Source organism: Doryrhamphus excisus, chromosome 8 (genome assembly GCF_030265055.1).
Source record: "Doryrhamphus excisus isolate RoL2022-K1 chromosome 8, RoL_Dexc_1.0, whole genome shotgun sequence".
In the NCBI taxonomy this organism is placed as follows: Eukaryota; Metazoa; Chordata; class Actinopteri; order Syngnathiformes; family Syngnathidae; genus Doryrhamphus; species Doryrhamphus excisus.
This window is the reverse complement of record NC_080473.1, coordinates 13,766,529-13,781,051: the sequence shown is the minus strand read 5'-3', so window position 1 is coordinate 13,781,051 and position 14,523 is coordinate 13,766,529. Positions and strand designations below refer to the sequence as shown.

General features: G+C 38.8%; 1 protein-coding gene across 2 annotated transcripts in view; it reads left to right on the top strand.

Annotated features, from left to right (window-relative positions):
- The window catches only part of rasa2 (RAS p21 protein activator 2), a 30,267-nt gene that overhangs the window by 14,557 nt on the left and 1,187 nt on the right, over nt 1-14,523 (top strand). For both annotated transcript variants that reach the window (XM_058080961.1, XM_058080962.1), the window contains exons 7-22: nt 43-115; nt 203-279; nt 674-775; nt 3,645-3,798; nt 3,993-4,141; nt 5,427-5,541; nt 6,622-6,696; nt 7,278-7,401; nt 7,646-7,752; nt 7,862-7,945; nt 8,913-8,990; nt 9,076-9,149; nt 10,477-10,583; nt 11,259-11,341; nt 11,612-11,820; nt 12,319-12,422. In XM_058080961.1, coding sequence (XP_057936944.1) covers nt 43-115; nt 203-279; nt 674-775; nt 3,645-3,798; nt 3,993-4,141; nt 5,427-5,541; nt 6,622-6,696; nt 7,278-7,401; nt 7,646-7,752; nt 7,862-7,945; nt 8,913-8,990; nt 9,076-9,149; nt 10,477-10,583; nt 11,259-11,341; nt 11,612-11,820; nt 12,319-12,422 — 1,715 coding nt within the window. The remainder of the gene's footprint in view (nt 1-42; nt 116-202; nt 280-673; nt 776-3,644; nt 3,799-3,992; nt 4,142-5,426; nt 5,542-6,621; nt 6,697-7,277; nt 7,402-7,645; nt 7,753-7,861; nt 7,946-8,912; nt 8,991-9,075; nt 9,150-10,476; nt 10,584-11,258; nt 11,342-11,611; nt 11,821-12,318; nt 12,423-14,523) is intronic.

Below are 14,523 nucleotides of genomic sequence, written 5' to 3'. Positions count from 1 at the left end.
GGTTCAGTATGACACATGCCAGGTATATCGATTTCCTATCAGATCTGACCAAAAGAAAACAAAGGTCAAGAAGAAAACCAGCAACCCTCTTTTTGAAGAGACTTTCTTCTTCGAGGTACATTTTTGATACTTCATTGTTACTTTTTGTTCAACTCGCTACTTCACGCTTTGCTTATAAAAAAGAGTGATGTTAATTTTTCAGGTTACACGGTCCAGCAGCTACTCCAAAAAGTCACATTTCCAAGTGGAGGAGGAGGACATTGAAAAATTAGAGATCAAGTTAGTTCCCTCTTTTGTTCGAATTTACCTTTTGTTTATGCACTCAGTTAGAAAGAAGTAATGATCAACTTAAGTAGTGAATCAAAGTGTACTGATTAAAAAAAAGCCTTGGTTTCTGGTTAAGGATAGTGGGCCTTCCATCACAGTGGACTCGTAGCTCTTGGGGTAAGACTAGACAAAATTTTAAGGTAAACCCTGGTGCATGGTTTTGAGGATTTGATTTGAAGTGGTATTGTTTGCATGGCTATTTGATTGACATTTATGAACCAAGCACTGAACCACTGAAGTTTGTAACAGAGGTGTTTGCTATTTATTTGAAAAAAAAAATTAGTCTTACCTGATTTGCATCACCTGCCATACATCCATAATATAAATGCATCTCGTACCTTTTCAGAGTGGATTTGTGGAATAACGAGAATCTGGCTCAGGATGTGTTCCTGGGGGAAACGCGGGTTCATGTCAAGATCTTGCGAAATAATCACAACCACAAAGCCTGGTAAGCATGTACATTTTTAATTCAGCGCCAACACAATGCTCTAATAAATAAACTATAATTTGTATATCCATCAGCTTTTAATCTGAATTCAGTTGAGTCACATGATGTGGGTCAAAATCTAATAATTTACTACTTTGATCCACTAAACAAAATACACCTATCATAGAAGCACATTAAATGATGGCTCAATTAGTGTGAGCAGTACGATATGAAGCTTTGCAGAAGTCTGAGGCATAGTCTTTGTCGCCATGGTAACATTAAATATTTCACTTATACTGTATGTGAAAGTCACAGCTGAATTGTTACATCACCAGCAAAAAGAGGACACAGATTGCAAAGACAGAAGCGTGATTTATCACCCACCGGTGGGAAGTTAATCACTTTATTCTGTGGCATTTATGAACAGCTGATATGAAATATATGGTGGCCGTGCGGGGTCAATCCCCTGCAGATATGAATTTTTACACTCCGTTCCTTTTTCCACTTATGCTAAAGGCTATCTTAGCTGACCTGGGGCAGGTGCTTACTTCATAGACTGACTATCATTCGGTCACATGGTTTCTGTATTACTGAGAGTTATACTATATTGCACACAGCTGACGGATTTTGACTTCATAATGTAAATCATGTTGTGCATTGATTGGAGAGCCATGAATGGGGATACGTTCGAGAAGAGTGATGCCAGTTAGTAGGGGTGTTACAAAATCTTGTTTCATGAGATCTCGCAAGATTAAAAGGTGTTGAAATTTCTCGTTTTGGAAAAAACCCCCTCCTGATAAGATAATAAATACATGAATTAATCACGCAATGAATGAAAATGAACTGAATGAATGTTGCCGGCCTCATTATAGATAGATAGATAGATAGATAGATAGATAGATAGACTTCCTTTATTGTCATTGCACAATAACACAGCAGTGAAACAGTAATTTGTACAAATAATTTTGAATAAGGCTGCATGGCAGTTGAGTGGTTAGCGCGCAGACCTCACAGCTAGCCTTGTTTCAGCTCTGAATTAATGTATGGATATTGTATTTTAATGCATTGTTTACTGTGTTTTTACTCAACTCTATTTTGTATTACATTCTTTTTCACTGTAAAGCGTCTTTGAGTACTCTGAAAAGCGCTATACAAATTAAATGTATTATTATTATGTATTATTATTATTTTATTGCTAGAACTCGAGGCTGCACGGCGCGTGTGTGGTTAGCACGCAGACCTCACAGCTAGGAGACCAGGGTTCAATTTCACCCTCGGCCATCTCTGTGCGGCGTTTGCACGTTCTCCCCGTGCATGCGTGGGTTTTCTCCGGGTACTCCGGTTTCCTCCCACATTCCAAAAACATGCTTGGTTAATTGGCCACTCCAAATTGTCCATAGGTATGAATGTGAGTGTGAATGGTTGTTTGTCTATATGTGCCCTGTGATTGGCTGGCCACCAGTCCAGGGTCGGCCTCACACCCGAAGACAGCTGGGATAGGCTCCAGCACCCCCGCGACCCTCGTGAGGATAAGCGGTAGAAAATGAATGAATGAATGAATTTTGAATAAATAATAATAATTTAAAGTTTTGCATGTGCGTGTTGCCTTGTGCATGTGTGTGTGTGTGTTTTCCTCTCCTCTCACATCCAAACAGCCACATAGAAGATGCACACTGTGGTTGTCTTCAGCCCTCTAGGTGTGTTTGATTCATAAAACCAGTTATGTTTGAATAAAGTGAGCCCTCTTGCCAGTCATAAAGTCTCTGTCTCTGCGAGAGGAGGTGTAGACGCTAACATACACACAGCAGAAGAGTGAATTTTTTATTTTTTTTTGAAGTGATTGCAAGGCAAGGAAATTCAAACATAATTACCGAGCCAGTTTTCCCATGGGAAAAAAAAAACTACAAATCAAAATGCAGACCGTTTGTGCAGACAGTCAACACTCATGCAAACAGAACAGCGCAAAATGATGTGGCGCTCACAGAATGTGTACTTTGCAATTCAGTTGCAAATGCACAACAGTAGAAGTTGTCTGTGAGAAAATACATTCTGCAACTTTGCAACAGTGAAAGATAACATATTAAAGGAAATATTGCATTATTTTGATATATATATATTCATTCATTCATTCATTTTCTACCGCTTTTCCTCACGATGGTCACGGGGGTGCTGGAGCCTATCCCAGCTGTCTTTGGGCGAGAGGCGGGGTACACTCTGGACTGGTCGCCAGCCAATCACAGGACACATACAAAAAAACAAAAAAAAAACAACCATTCACACTCACATTCATACCTATGGACAATTTGGAGTCGCTAATTAACCTAGCATGTTTGTGGAATGTGGGAGGAAACCGGAGTACCCGGAGAAAACCCACGCATGCACGGGGAGAACATGCAAACTCCACACAGAGATGGCCGAGGGTGGAATTGAACCCTGGTCTCCTAGCTGTGAGGTCTGCACACTAACCACTAGACCGCCGTGCTGCCGATTTTTCGGTTTTTGTGGAGTAATGTATGTAACTTGCTATATATATATATATATAATTGTGTGTGTGCATGCATATGTACGTGCACACATATACAGTATAATCATCATAGCATAGTATTTGTAGTTAATTTACGCACAATAAACATTTCAGAATGCACCTGCATTGTCTTGTGATTCAGAGTGAAATAAAAAATTCAGTTTATCCTGCCATATATTTTTTCATTGTATTTTTCTGAAAAATATTAGTCTTATCTCGTTCTCATTAACCCAATCTCATTTATCTTCTCGTCTCGAACTGAGTGTCTTGTTCCTACACAGCCGTGTTCTTTGTCTTTTTCAAGTTTTCAGCTGTTCTAAAACATACATGAAAGCAAGCTAAGAACGTATCTGTTTGGTTTATCAGGTATCTTCTCCAACCTAAAGGGAATGGCAGCAAGTCAAAGTCTGATGACCTGGGATCCTTGCGTCTAAAGCTGGCTTACCTCGAAGACACAGTGCTGCCATCTGCCTGCTACCAACCGCTCTGCAACCTGCTGCTCAAATCCCCTGATGTGAAGGTAGGATCATTCATAGCCTTTGTACAATCTGTGATGGCCTAATACCATTACTGTGGTTTTTTTTTCTTTCAATTTCACATACTATTGGTTTCTTCATCAGTTCTCTCTCCCGCAGACCGCCCTACACTGTGAAATCGGCATATTTCCTTTTTTTCACCCACTCACCTTCTTCACTTCCTTTTCCGTCCATTCAGCCCATCTCGGCGTCAGCAGCGCACATCCTGGGGGACATCTGTAGAGAGCGATACGAGACCGTTCTGCCCACAGTTCGACTTCTCCTGCATCACAATCGTTTTGTGCCTTTCGTCTCAGCCGTGGCAGCGCTGGAGTTAGACAACACTCAGTGAGAACTTTGGCATGTTTGCAGCACTAACACACGCACACAGTTGCTGAGGTTGGCTCGGTCAACATTTGTCAAGTTCCTTGACAAAAAAAGGGGGCTGAGTAGCCACACTGAAGAAAGACTGGATCCACTCGATGCTTTTGCTGTTTTTTGGTTTTTATTTAGTATTTAGCGAGGCGCAAGTCGCATTATGGCAAGGTACAGCACAGCACAGCATAGCACAGCACAGGTGAAAACCTTCAAATAAAAAAGGGAAAGTGTATAAGTATATACATACTATTTATAAATATATAGAATATACACACAATAATATACATATATAAGTACTTATATAAGGTAGATAAATCAGTGTCATGTTGTTCAGCAGTACATTAACCACTATACATTTTTGACAACGGTTGGAAATATTTTTATAATATATATGATATGATATATATTATGATATAATATTTATATAATATTTTATCCCCTTTACCTGCATTTATTAACCTATTCTTTACTTAATTTCTTTCTTCATTATTCCGTTATTTTATTTGATCTGCTTATTAAACCATTTGCATTGCGCCTATCTTGCCGAGTAACTAAAATTCTTATTATAAAGGCTCCAAATAATATAAGCACACTGCAAAGGAATGAGCATAACGCATTCGTTCGATGCCCAAAGCCCGCTGATCAGGCCAATTAGGGCCAATTAAATGAACCACCGCGATCAACGGTGTTCCAGATCCCACTTTTCCAACATGCACCATGTTAATGCTTTTAATTCAATCACAATAACTAAAGTGAGGCGCTCGTCATCGGCGGCCGTCTCATCCATCGATCCCCCCTGTCTGCAGCCTTACCTGCTAAAAAGGAAATGCGCTCTAATGCAGACGCCCAGGTGCGCTTGGAGCTGATCCCCACTTCCGGTTCAGATTTTTTCCCACCTGATCTCCCGTGTTTAATTTAGCAAAATAACGTGATAATTGCAACAAAAATTTATTATTTCCTTAATGAGAGCTATGAAAAGTATTTTTTTATTTTTATTTTTTTTAACTGTCTTATCTAAATTATTTTGGACAATGGTTCGACTTTGACAACATTAGATGTTGCATTAAACTGCCGTATACTTCCTGTTTACACGCACTAGTTTTTGTTTGTAGTTCTGTTTGTGACTCAGTCGGCATTGATTTAATAGTGCAAGTAAACCCGCATGTTTGTGATTGAATTTTGGCGTTTTACTGCAAACTAAATGTGGAAAATGACAAACGATAGCAAATGTGAAAGCTTTTCTGTTTCCACACAGGGAGGCTAACACTATCTTCCGTGGCAACTCATTGGCAACACGCTGCATCGATGAAATGATGAAGATTGTGGGGAAGAATTACCTCGCTGTTACTCTGAAGCCTGTAATTGATGAGGTATGCGGTACAAAAAAAAACATATACATGCATTTGTAGCAATAGGTAGTCCAGTTGAATACATTTTAAAATGATATACAGGTACATGTCAATAACGTTTAATTTATTTTGGTAGCTAAATTCAGAAAGTGAGACAATTATATTATATAGATTACTAAAAACTACACACTACCGGGGCTAATGCACAAGACTAGACACACACAAACTTAATAAACACGTCTAAAAACCTCAGGTAGGGTTTAACAAGAAGATACTGATGTTTGAGTTGGTCACCTGTTCAGACACAGTCTCAAGTTCTTGTTTTTTTAATGCACAAGATTTTAGACACATGCAATCCAGAAAATGATATGTAAATGTCACAAAAAAAGTGGGCTAATAAATTGACAATAAAAGCACAAATACTGCGGATTTCAGAAAATAACAGATGGAATGATACAGCACTCTACAAGAAACAACGAAGTCTGTAAAATTAAATAATAAAAAAAAATAATCCAAAAATTAACTATAATGATGAAAATGGTAATTTTAATGATGATTATAATGATGGTAATAATGATAAAGATTATAACAATAATGATAATAACAATAATAATATTACAATGATAATAATAACAGGGCATGAACATGATTATATCTTGCAAAAAGGGGTAGGCATTTATAAGCTTTTGCTTCAGCCTACTCCTTTTGGGCTTGTGATCAGATAGCTGAATACAAATGTAAATAATGAAAGTTATATTTTGATTGGTGTGGGAGATGCACTATGCATATGCATATGATTTAAAAAAAAAAAGAGAAGAACACAGTCAGGTGGGATAGGCTCCAGCATAGGGTATAGGATAAGTGGCAAAAGAATGGATGGGTTTTACATCCAGAAAACAATTTGAAATACATACAAATACACAAAAATGATCAATGGAAGGGATGAATGAACATTTATTTTACTTTTACCTACACTGAGGACGTGATTCTTGACATGACTATGAAATGCACTTGTATATCAAAATAAACACTGAAGCTGTTGTTTAGAATCATACATTCAAGTTAATCTATAAAAGTCTATTTTTCTTTCCTGTTATATAGATCTGCGAGTCCAATAAAACGTGTGAGATTGATCCCAATAAGCTAAAAGAAGGGGACAATGTGGAGGTCAACAAGGTAAATGCTTGCTTGTTTAACTGACTTTAAGATATTTGTTTTTGGTGCTGCACATACAGTATGTGTAGCTTTATGTGCAATTCTCTGTTTAAGTTTATTTTACTTGATTAATATTATATGCGGGGACGGCACGGCGGTCTAGTGGTTAGCGCGCAGACCTCACAACTAGGGGACCAGGGTTCAATTCCACCCTCGTTTTGCAAGTTTGCATGTTCTCCCCGTGCATGCGTGGGTTCCTCCCACATTCCAAAAACATGCTAGGTTAATTGGCGACTCCAAATTGTCCATAGGTATGAATGTGAGTGTGAATGGTTGTTTGTCTATATGTGCCCTGTGATTGGCTGGCGACCAGTCCAGGGTGTACCCCGCCTCTCGCCCGAAGACAGCTGGGATAGGCTCCAGCACCCCTGAAAAAAAAAAAGCGGTAAAAAATGAATGAATGAATAATATTATATGCAAGGGCTCCACAAACAAACAGCTGCTCCAGATTTCATATATTAGGATTTGTGTGCGGAATTTTGATTCGATAAAAAAAGCTACTTTATTTTCATAGTTTCTTCTCCCTCTTGTTCACTTTGTAGGAGAACCTCCAGGTTTATGTGCAGAAAGTCTTCTCATCAATCACTCAGTCCAGCGCCAACTGCCCTCCACTCATGTGTGCTGTCTTCAGGTCATTAAGACACTTAGCCTGCAAACATTTTCCAGGTAAACGCTTCAATTCGATATGTCTAAAAATCGCATTAATATGCATTAGTATATTTTAAGGAAGCTCAGAATCTGTTTAGTTTACATTGAGTGTCATGTAAATGGTAGTAAATTAGATTTATTTCTAATCCACAACTGTAAAGATACTGCTGCCACAATGTGGAGTGTGTTGTGTTCATCAAACCTAGGAAATGTTAATAATCCAATGAAGATAATGACATTACATTTTTTTGTCTTTCACCAGCTGACCCCCACGTCCAGTACTCCGCCGTTAGCAGCTTTGTCTTCTTGCGTTTCTTTGCTGTTGCTGTCCTTTCACCACACTCCTTCCAGCTGCGCTCCCATCATCCTGTAAGTTCTCAGCACCGCAGTTTCAAACTGTTATCCATCTAATAGGCTTGCATTGCATGCACGGAAGGCAGATACAGCATAGTTATTTGTAAATGTTGTTTCGTTGTAGGATTCTGAGGTTTCCCGCACGCTTACTCTCATCTCAAAAACCATCCAGACTCTGGGCAGCTGGGGCAGTTTGTCGAAAAAACTGGTAAGTAGAATGTTTTTATTGGGATAAAAGATTTACTGGATCTAATGTCATTCCAGTGGTGGGGAATGATTTTTATACCTGGGCCTTATAATACCGCCACTATTATGTCACAGAAAACCAGAATTGGGGGGTGAATACCGTTATTACTAAAGCAAAAGTGACTCTTCCCCTTGACTCCTTTCTTTGTGTCGGCACAGCATTGGGAGTAAGAGCTGCGCCGTTCACGTGATAAGGTGTTCAAGTGCACTGGTAATTTTAAGTGTTACATACAAGCTTTCAGACATTCAGTGACATGGGCTAATGCTACTGATTCCGAAGGCTCAGTAGCAAAATTACAAATTTTTCGGTTAATTCATTCATTTTCTACTGCTTTTTCCTCACGAGGGTTGTGGGGGTTGCTGGAGCCTATCCCAGCTGTCTTTGGGCGAGAGGCGGGGTACACCCTGGACTGGGCGCCAGCCAATCACAGGGCACATATAAACAAACAACCATTCACACTCACATTCATACCTATGGACAATTTGGAGTCGCTAATTAACCTAGCATGTTTTTGGAATGTGGGAGGAAACCGGAGTACCCGGAGAAAACCCACGCATGCACAGGGAGAACATGCAAACTCCACACAGAGATGGCCGAGAGTGGAATTGAACCCTGGTCTCCTAGCTGTGAGGTCTGCGCGCTAACCACTAGACCGCCGTGCTGCCGATTTTTTGGTTTTTGTGGAGTAATGTATGTAACTTGCTCTGCGGTTGGCTGGCGACCAGTCCGGGGTGTACCCCGTCTCTTGCCAGAAGACGGCTGGGATAGGCTCCAGCACACCTCCACTACCCTAGTGAGGATAAGTGGCATAGAAAATGGATGTATATAACTAGAACATAAACAGTGTTTACAAACAGAAGTGTGAATAGGCATGTTATGGTTCATTTTGAGTTGATTTTTATTTTTATTTCTTTTTCCCCCTCTTCAGTCTAGTTTCAAAGAATCATACATGTATGACTTCTTCAAATCATTCCAGGAAGATAAGTGCATTGAAAAAGTTAAAAAGGTATTTGTTTATTGCATAATATCTGTTGTTTTACCTTTTTTATTAGCATTTAACGACTGCAGTTTCTTGTGCTTTTTGGCTCTAGTTTCTAGATGAAATATCTTCAAATGTTTCAAAAGAGTCAAGTGGATTGGAGGACGCAGTAGTTCTAAAGGAAGGGTGAGTATTCTCTCTAAAAATGTCTGTCAGCAGAAGAGGAATACAAGACATACTCTGTATTAGAGACATATTCTCCTTTATAGAAACGCTACTATGAAAGATAATACACGTACCATGATATGGAAGTGCAGGCAAGATTGGAAGCCCGCATTAAGTGCTTTACTCACGCCATAAACCTTGCAATCCAACCTGCCTCGGTGTTCCCAGCGTCCCTTGTCACTCGGCAGGTGCTTTTTTTCAGCTGCGTTCATGTTTAAGCAGAAACCGTAGTGCAGGGGTCTCAAACACGCGGGCCAAATGTGGCCCGCAGGACACTAGTTTGAGGCCCCCGCCTTGATATGAAAGTTTAATGTTAGTGCGGCCCGCGCAAGTTTGATATGGATGCTGTATGGTATCATGTACCCAGAAAAAATTATTACGTTTGATTAATGTTCATGTTAAAAGGTTAAATAACTGTTAATAGTTATCCTCCCTATCCGTGTGGAAGTGGTAATTTTTTGGCTATTTAAGTTTAAAGGAAATAACTTGAAGGCTACCGTGTAGGTCGCTAGCTCTCTAGTTTGCGAGTTAGCATGTGTCTCAAGACCCTGCAGTTGCGCAATATGTTGTAAATAAAAAGAGTATAAATGTGACTATAGTCGTGTTTTGTCATGTCTAAGGGCTCTAATAATGCTTTGTTCATTTTAATCTGAACAAAATAATTTGTCTACCCACCAACTATATGTGGTTTCTTAAGTTTTTATTATTTGCCGTTTTATTATTATTATTATATTTATTTATTACTGATTGATTGATTTTCTTTATTCTTGATTTGTTTATTTATTTTTCATCTTATTTTGTGTAGGAAAATAAAAATTAAGATATTTGAGAACAGTGGAATGTTTTATCAGAGCTTTTCTTGTAGAAAATTGGAACCAAAGCGAAGTTTTTAAAAAAAAATTGTTTTTAATAAATGCGTTTTTTGTTTTTTTTTTGGAAAACCTGATGCGGCCCAGTCTCACCCAGACCCGAGCTCCAGTGGCCCCCAAGTAAATTGAGTTTGAGACCCCTGCCGTAGTGATTCTAGATTTGATCAAACTTACTTAAACCTGATCAAATGTCAAGTCATATGCAGTTCAAAACATGATTTATATGACTTATTTTTCGACACTGAAAGCATTGTGGGAACTGTAGTTCTTTCACCATTAAGCTGTTAAATTATTGTCTCGTATCTCTTGAAGGCAATATGGTGTATTGTCTCATCTTGTGAGATGAATGTATGATATATGTAAAATAGAAGGACGCTGTACCGAAACAAAAATATCATGCTGGGGTCTGCACTGTTTAGGGAAGTACAGAAACGAGCCCAGGGGAGGAAACGGCTTGGCAAGAAAAACTTTAAAAAGCGATGGCTTCGAGTGACCAACAGAGAGCTCTCCTATCACAAACATAAAGGTCAGAAGTTGTTTCTGTTTCACATTCGCATGGAGGACATGTGATCAGTGATCATTCTTGTTATGATTTGGTGCAGATAGCAGATAGTTTGCTTCATATTTCTTCTACTGTTTTGGTGTAAATGCTAATGGTGGTAATCTATTTACATGATTTATTTGTTTCTGCTTGCATACAATATTATTTATTATTATACGGGAGCCAGGCAACGACATTTCAGATTAAGATTAAGATATGCCTTTATTCGTCCCTCAGTGGGGAAATTTGTAATTTGTTGTAATTGTTGTTGTAATTAATTGTAATTTCATTGGCAATTTCACTGCTGTGTTATTGTGCAATGACAATAAAGGAAGTTTATCTATCTACAATCGATATGCATGTGCCTATTTGAATTTCAATAAAAGATAAATAATAATATTTTTTGGTAAATTGTCATTTTAAAATATTTGTATTATATTATTATTAATAACAATAATAATATATTATTATTATATATTCTTAATTTTATTATTTATTATACTATTTTTAATATATTAGTTTTTTATTTTTCTACAAGAATAATACATTTTTACCATGATGTTTTGAACAGATGAAGTAGAAAACCAATAACCTCAAATTATTTTTTAAAAAGAAAATATATTTTGACTTGACAATTTCTTTTTTTTTTTTTTATTTCAGGGAAAGAGGCCCTCTGTATCATTAATGTGAAGAACATCCAGGCAGTGGAGAAACTGGATGAAAGTGCCTTTAACCGTAAAAATGTAAGTTAATATTGTCATCATGAACTCGTTCAATACCAAAGACGTAGTTTTTGTTTTTTTTGCAAAAAAAAAAAAAGAGGCAAAATGAGGTGATGATGCAACTGAGCATTAATGAATTTCACTATAAGTGCATTTAATAAGACCCATGTGAACAGAAGACTCACACATGACAGGAAGGAAGAAGTGAGAGAGCGTGAATGAGCGCAGCGTGTACAAGGTTAAGAGTATAACCATAGTTTTGACCGACAAAAGTGTCTGTGGTTTTGTCAGATGTTTCAGGTGATCCACTCCGAGAAGCAGCTGTACGTGCAGGCGGGGAACTGCGTGGAAGCTTGTGAGTGGCTGGACGTCCTGGGCCAAGTCAGCCGCTGTAACGAGTGCCGCCTGGCCACTTTTCATCCATCCAACTACAGCGCTGGAGCCTGGCAGTGCTGCAAAAGCCAAACTAGCGGTGCGCCTGGTTGTAAGCCCTGCACAATGTAAGTGTTTTTGCATTAAGAAGAAGAAAAACTAATATATTATTAGTACTATTATTCTCTATTATGGTTATGTTGTTCAGATCAAAACAAACACTCAGCACATGTTTATGTGAGCTCCGTGGTTTTTGGTAAAGGTATACTATGTTTTAAAATGATCCCCAATTACAGAGCTAACACTAACATACCAACTGCTTGTCCTCTCAACTTGATCCAAAAGTGTATTTTTAGTACCGGTACTGCAGTTGACACATATTTTGGCAGTTAAACAATGTTCTCACTTGACTGGCAAAGCATGATCAAGCACACACACACACACAACAGCCCTGTGCTTGGGGTGTACCAAACACACACACGTGTGAATGGTTGAGTGCTTACCGGTGATCCTGAACAATATAAAGGTACATAAAAATGTAAACGTAAAGTAATACACCCCCCATTCATGCATCAGTACCTCGTCCTTATAACGGATCTTCACTCGGCTTTGCGCTCCTGTTTCAGCATCATGCAGGCCAACCTGCAGCTGGACATCGATTGTGATCGGGAAACCGAGAGGATTTTTTCCCTCCTCTCTGCAAATGATGCCAAACTTCAAAACATGGAAGGTGAGTGATTTTGTCACATCGGTTGAATGTTTCGTCTTCCAGAGGATGTAGCTAGCACCTTTTTACAATAGAGCGGAACCTTAAAAAGTCACATGGGACTGTGGATACCTCTGATTTGTTGGGATTTCCAAATGACTTCCAAAGGGAAATAAGTTGAATCAGTTCAAACCGCTGCCGTGATCTTTATTGACTGTGCAGCAGCCGAAGACAGTAAATTAAGATAAGATATGCCTTTATTCATCCCTCAGCGGGGACATTTGTATTGCACAGCAGCAAGAGTACAGAGTCAATTAAGCAGTACAAAATACACAATATAGAAAAATAAACAATATAAACAACCCAAGTATTAACAAAAATCAACAGTTTTTCCCAGAGTTATATACAATACAGTATGTAGATAATATGAAACGAGATGAGATACACGTATGACCAGTCTATACACTGAGATCTTGTTAGAGAGTTAATATGAGGCATTATGGAAATACTTCACATAGAACTTAGTATGTTGCATTTAGAGCCCTTAATATTGCACATGGAGGTTGATCAGATATTGCACAGTGAATGGGGTCTGGAGTAACTATACTGACTATAAAAAGCAAGTATTACACAGATAGCAATCTATCAATATACATTATAGTTATTGAAAATATTGTGTTGTCCGTGAAGGTAATGTGTTAATAAGAAAGGTAAACATTTTAAGACATTCACTCGCTAAAGGTACTGCAAAAAAGGGTAGTAAGGATAATTCATAATGCCGCTGGCACTTCGGAACGTGACAAAAATAAAATAAAAAAAAACGTATTAAAACTATATTAGGAAAGCAGGAAGTGAACAAATGTAACAGTTACTGATTGTAAAAGTAGCAGATGGAGGGGTAGGATTTAATAAGCTTTGCTTCTTCCTACTACTTTTGGACATGTGGAACTGTGAACTGATTATGGGATGCACTCAATTGTAATCTGATGCATGTTCAAATGAAATAAAACCATTACCATTTTGTTCTGCACATTTTCCACTGTTGGATGATAACATTAGTAGTAGCACCTCATCAACAGGCTGACAATTACAGTTTCACATATTAAATCCATCCCTTTGGCATTAATATTTAGCATTTTGCAATTGCCTATCTAGAAAAAAAATTGCACAGTAGTTCTCATATAGTTGGGACACTATAGACAGATTCTGTCCAGGGAATCCTTTAATCATACAAATTGTGTTTGTGAGGGTTCATAGAATACACAGAGAATGATGAACAACTCCGTATCTGTCTCCTTTCTTCCTTCTCATAAATAATGTTCACCTAGTGCTAATGAGGCGTTCAAGCTCACGCCGTATTTCAGAGAGTTGTGTGTGCTTATTCATTATGGCTGTGAAATAACCCAGTATGACGCTACAAAATCTTGCTAGTGCCAGAACTTTTTATAAATAAGAAACACTAATGGATTTCAGAAAGAAGTCATAGCAAATCACCTTTGATCATGTTTGGGGGTGCGAGTATCACGCCGAAAGAGGGCGCCCGTCTGCCATGTGCTGACTCGATGAGGATTTGGTGAGCACAGCTAGGAGGACCAGCTTTTCTTAATTTACATTTCTTTAATTTAGTTCAACGGCAGGCAAGTGGTTAGCGCGCAGACCTCACAGCTAGGAGACCAGGGTACGATTTCACCCTCGGCCATCTCTGTGTGGAGTTTGCATGTTCTCCCCGTGCATGCGTGGGTTTTCTCCGGGTACTACGGTTTCCTCCCACATTCCAAAAACATGCTAGGTTAATTAGCGACTCCAAATTGTCCATAGGTATGAATGTGAGTGTGAATGGTTGTTTGTCTATATGTGCCCTGTGATTGGCTGGCCACCAGTCCAGGGTGTACCCCGCCTCTCGCCCGAAGACAGCTGGAATAGGCTCCAGCACCCCCCGCAACCCTTGTGAGGAAAAAGCGGTAGAAAATGAATGAATGAATGAATTTGGTTAATATTTCAGGATGTCTGAAAGGGAATATTTGGATTTACAAGATTTTCTATGGGCTGCAAGTTTTTGTGTTTCAAGTACATGGGCCAGATGTGGCCATCAAATAGGCCCATGGGGGGTCTGGTACCGTGTAGT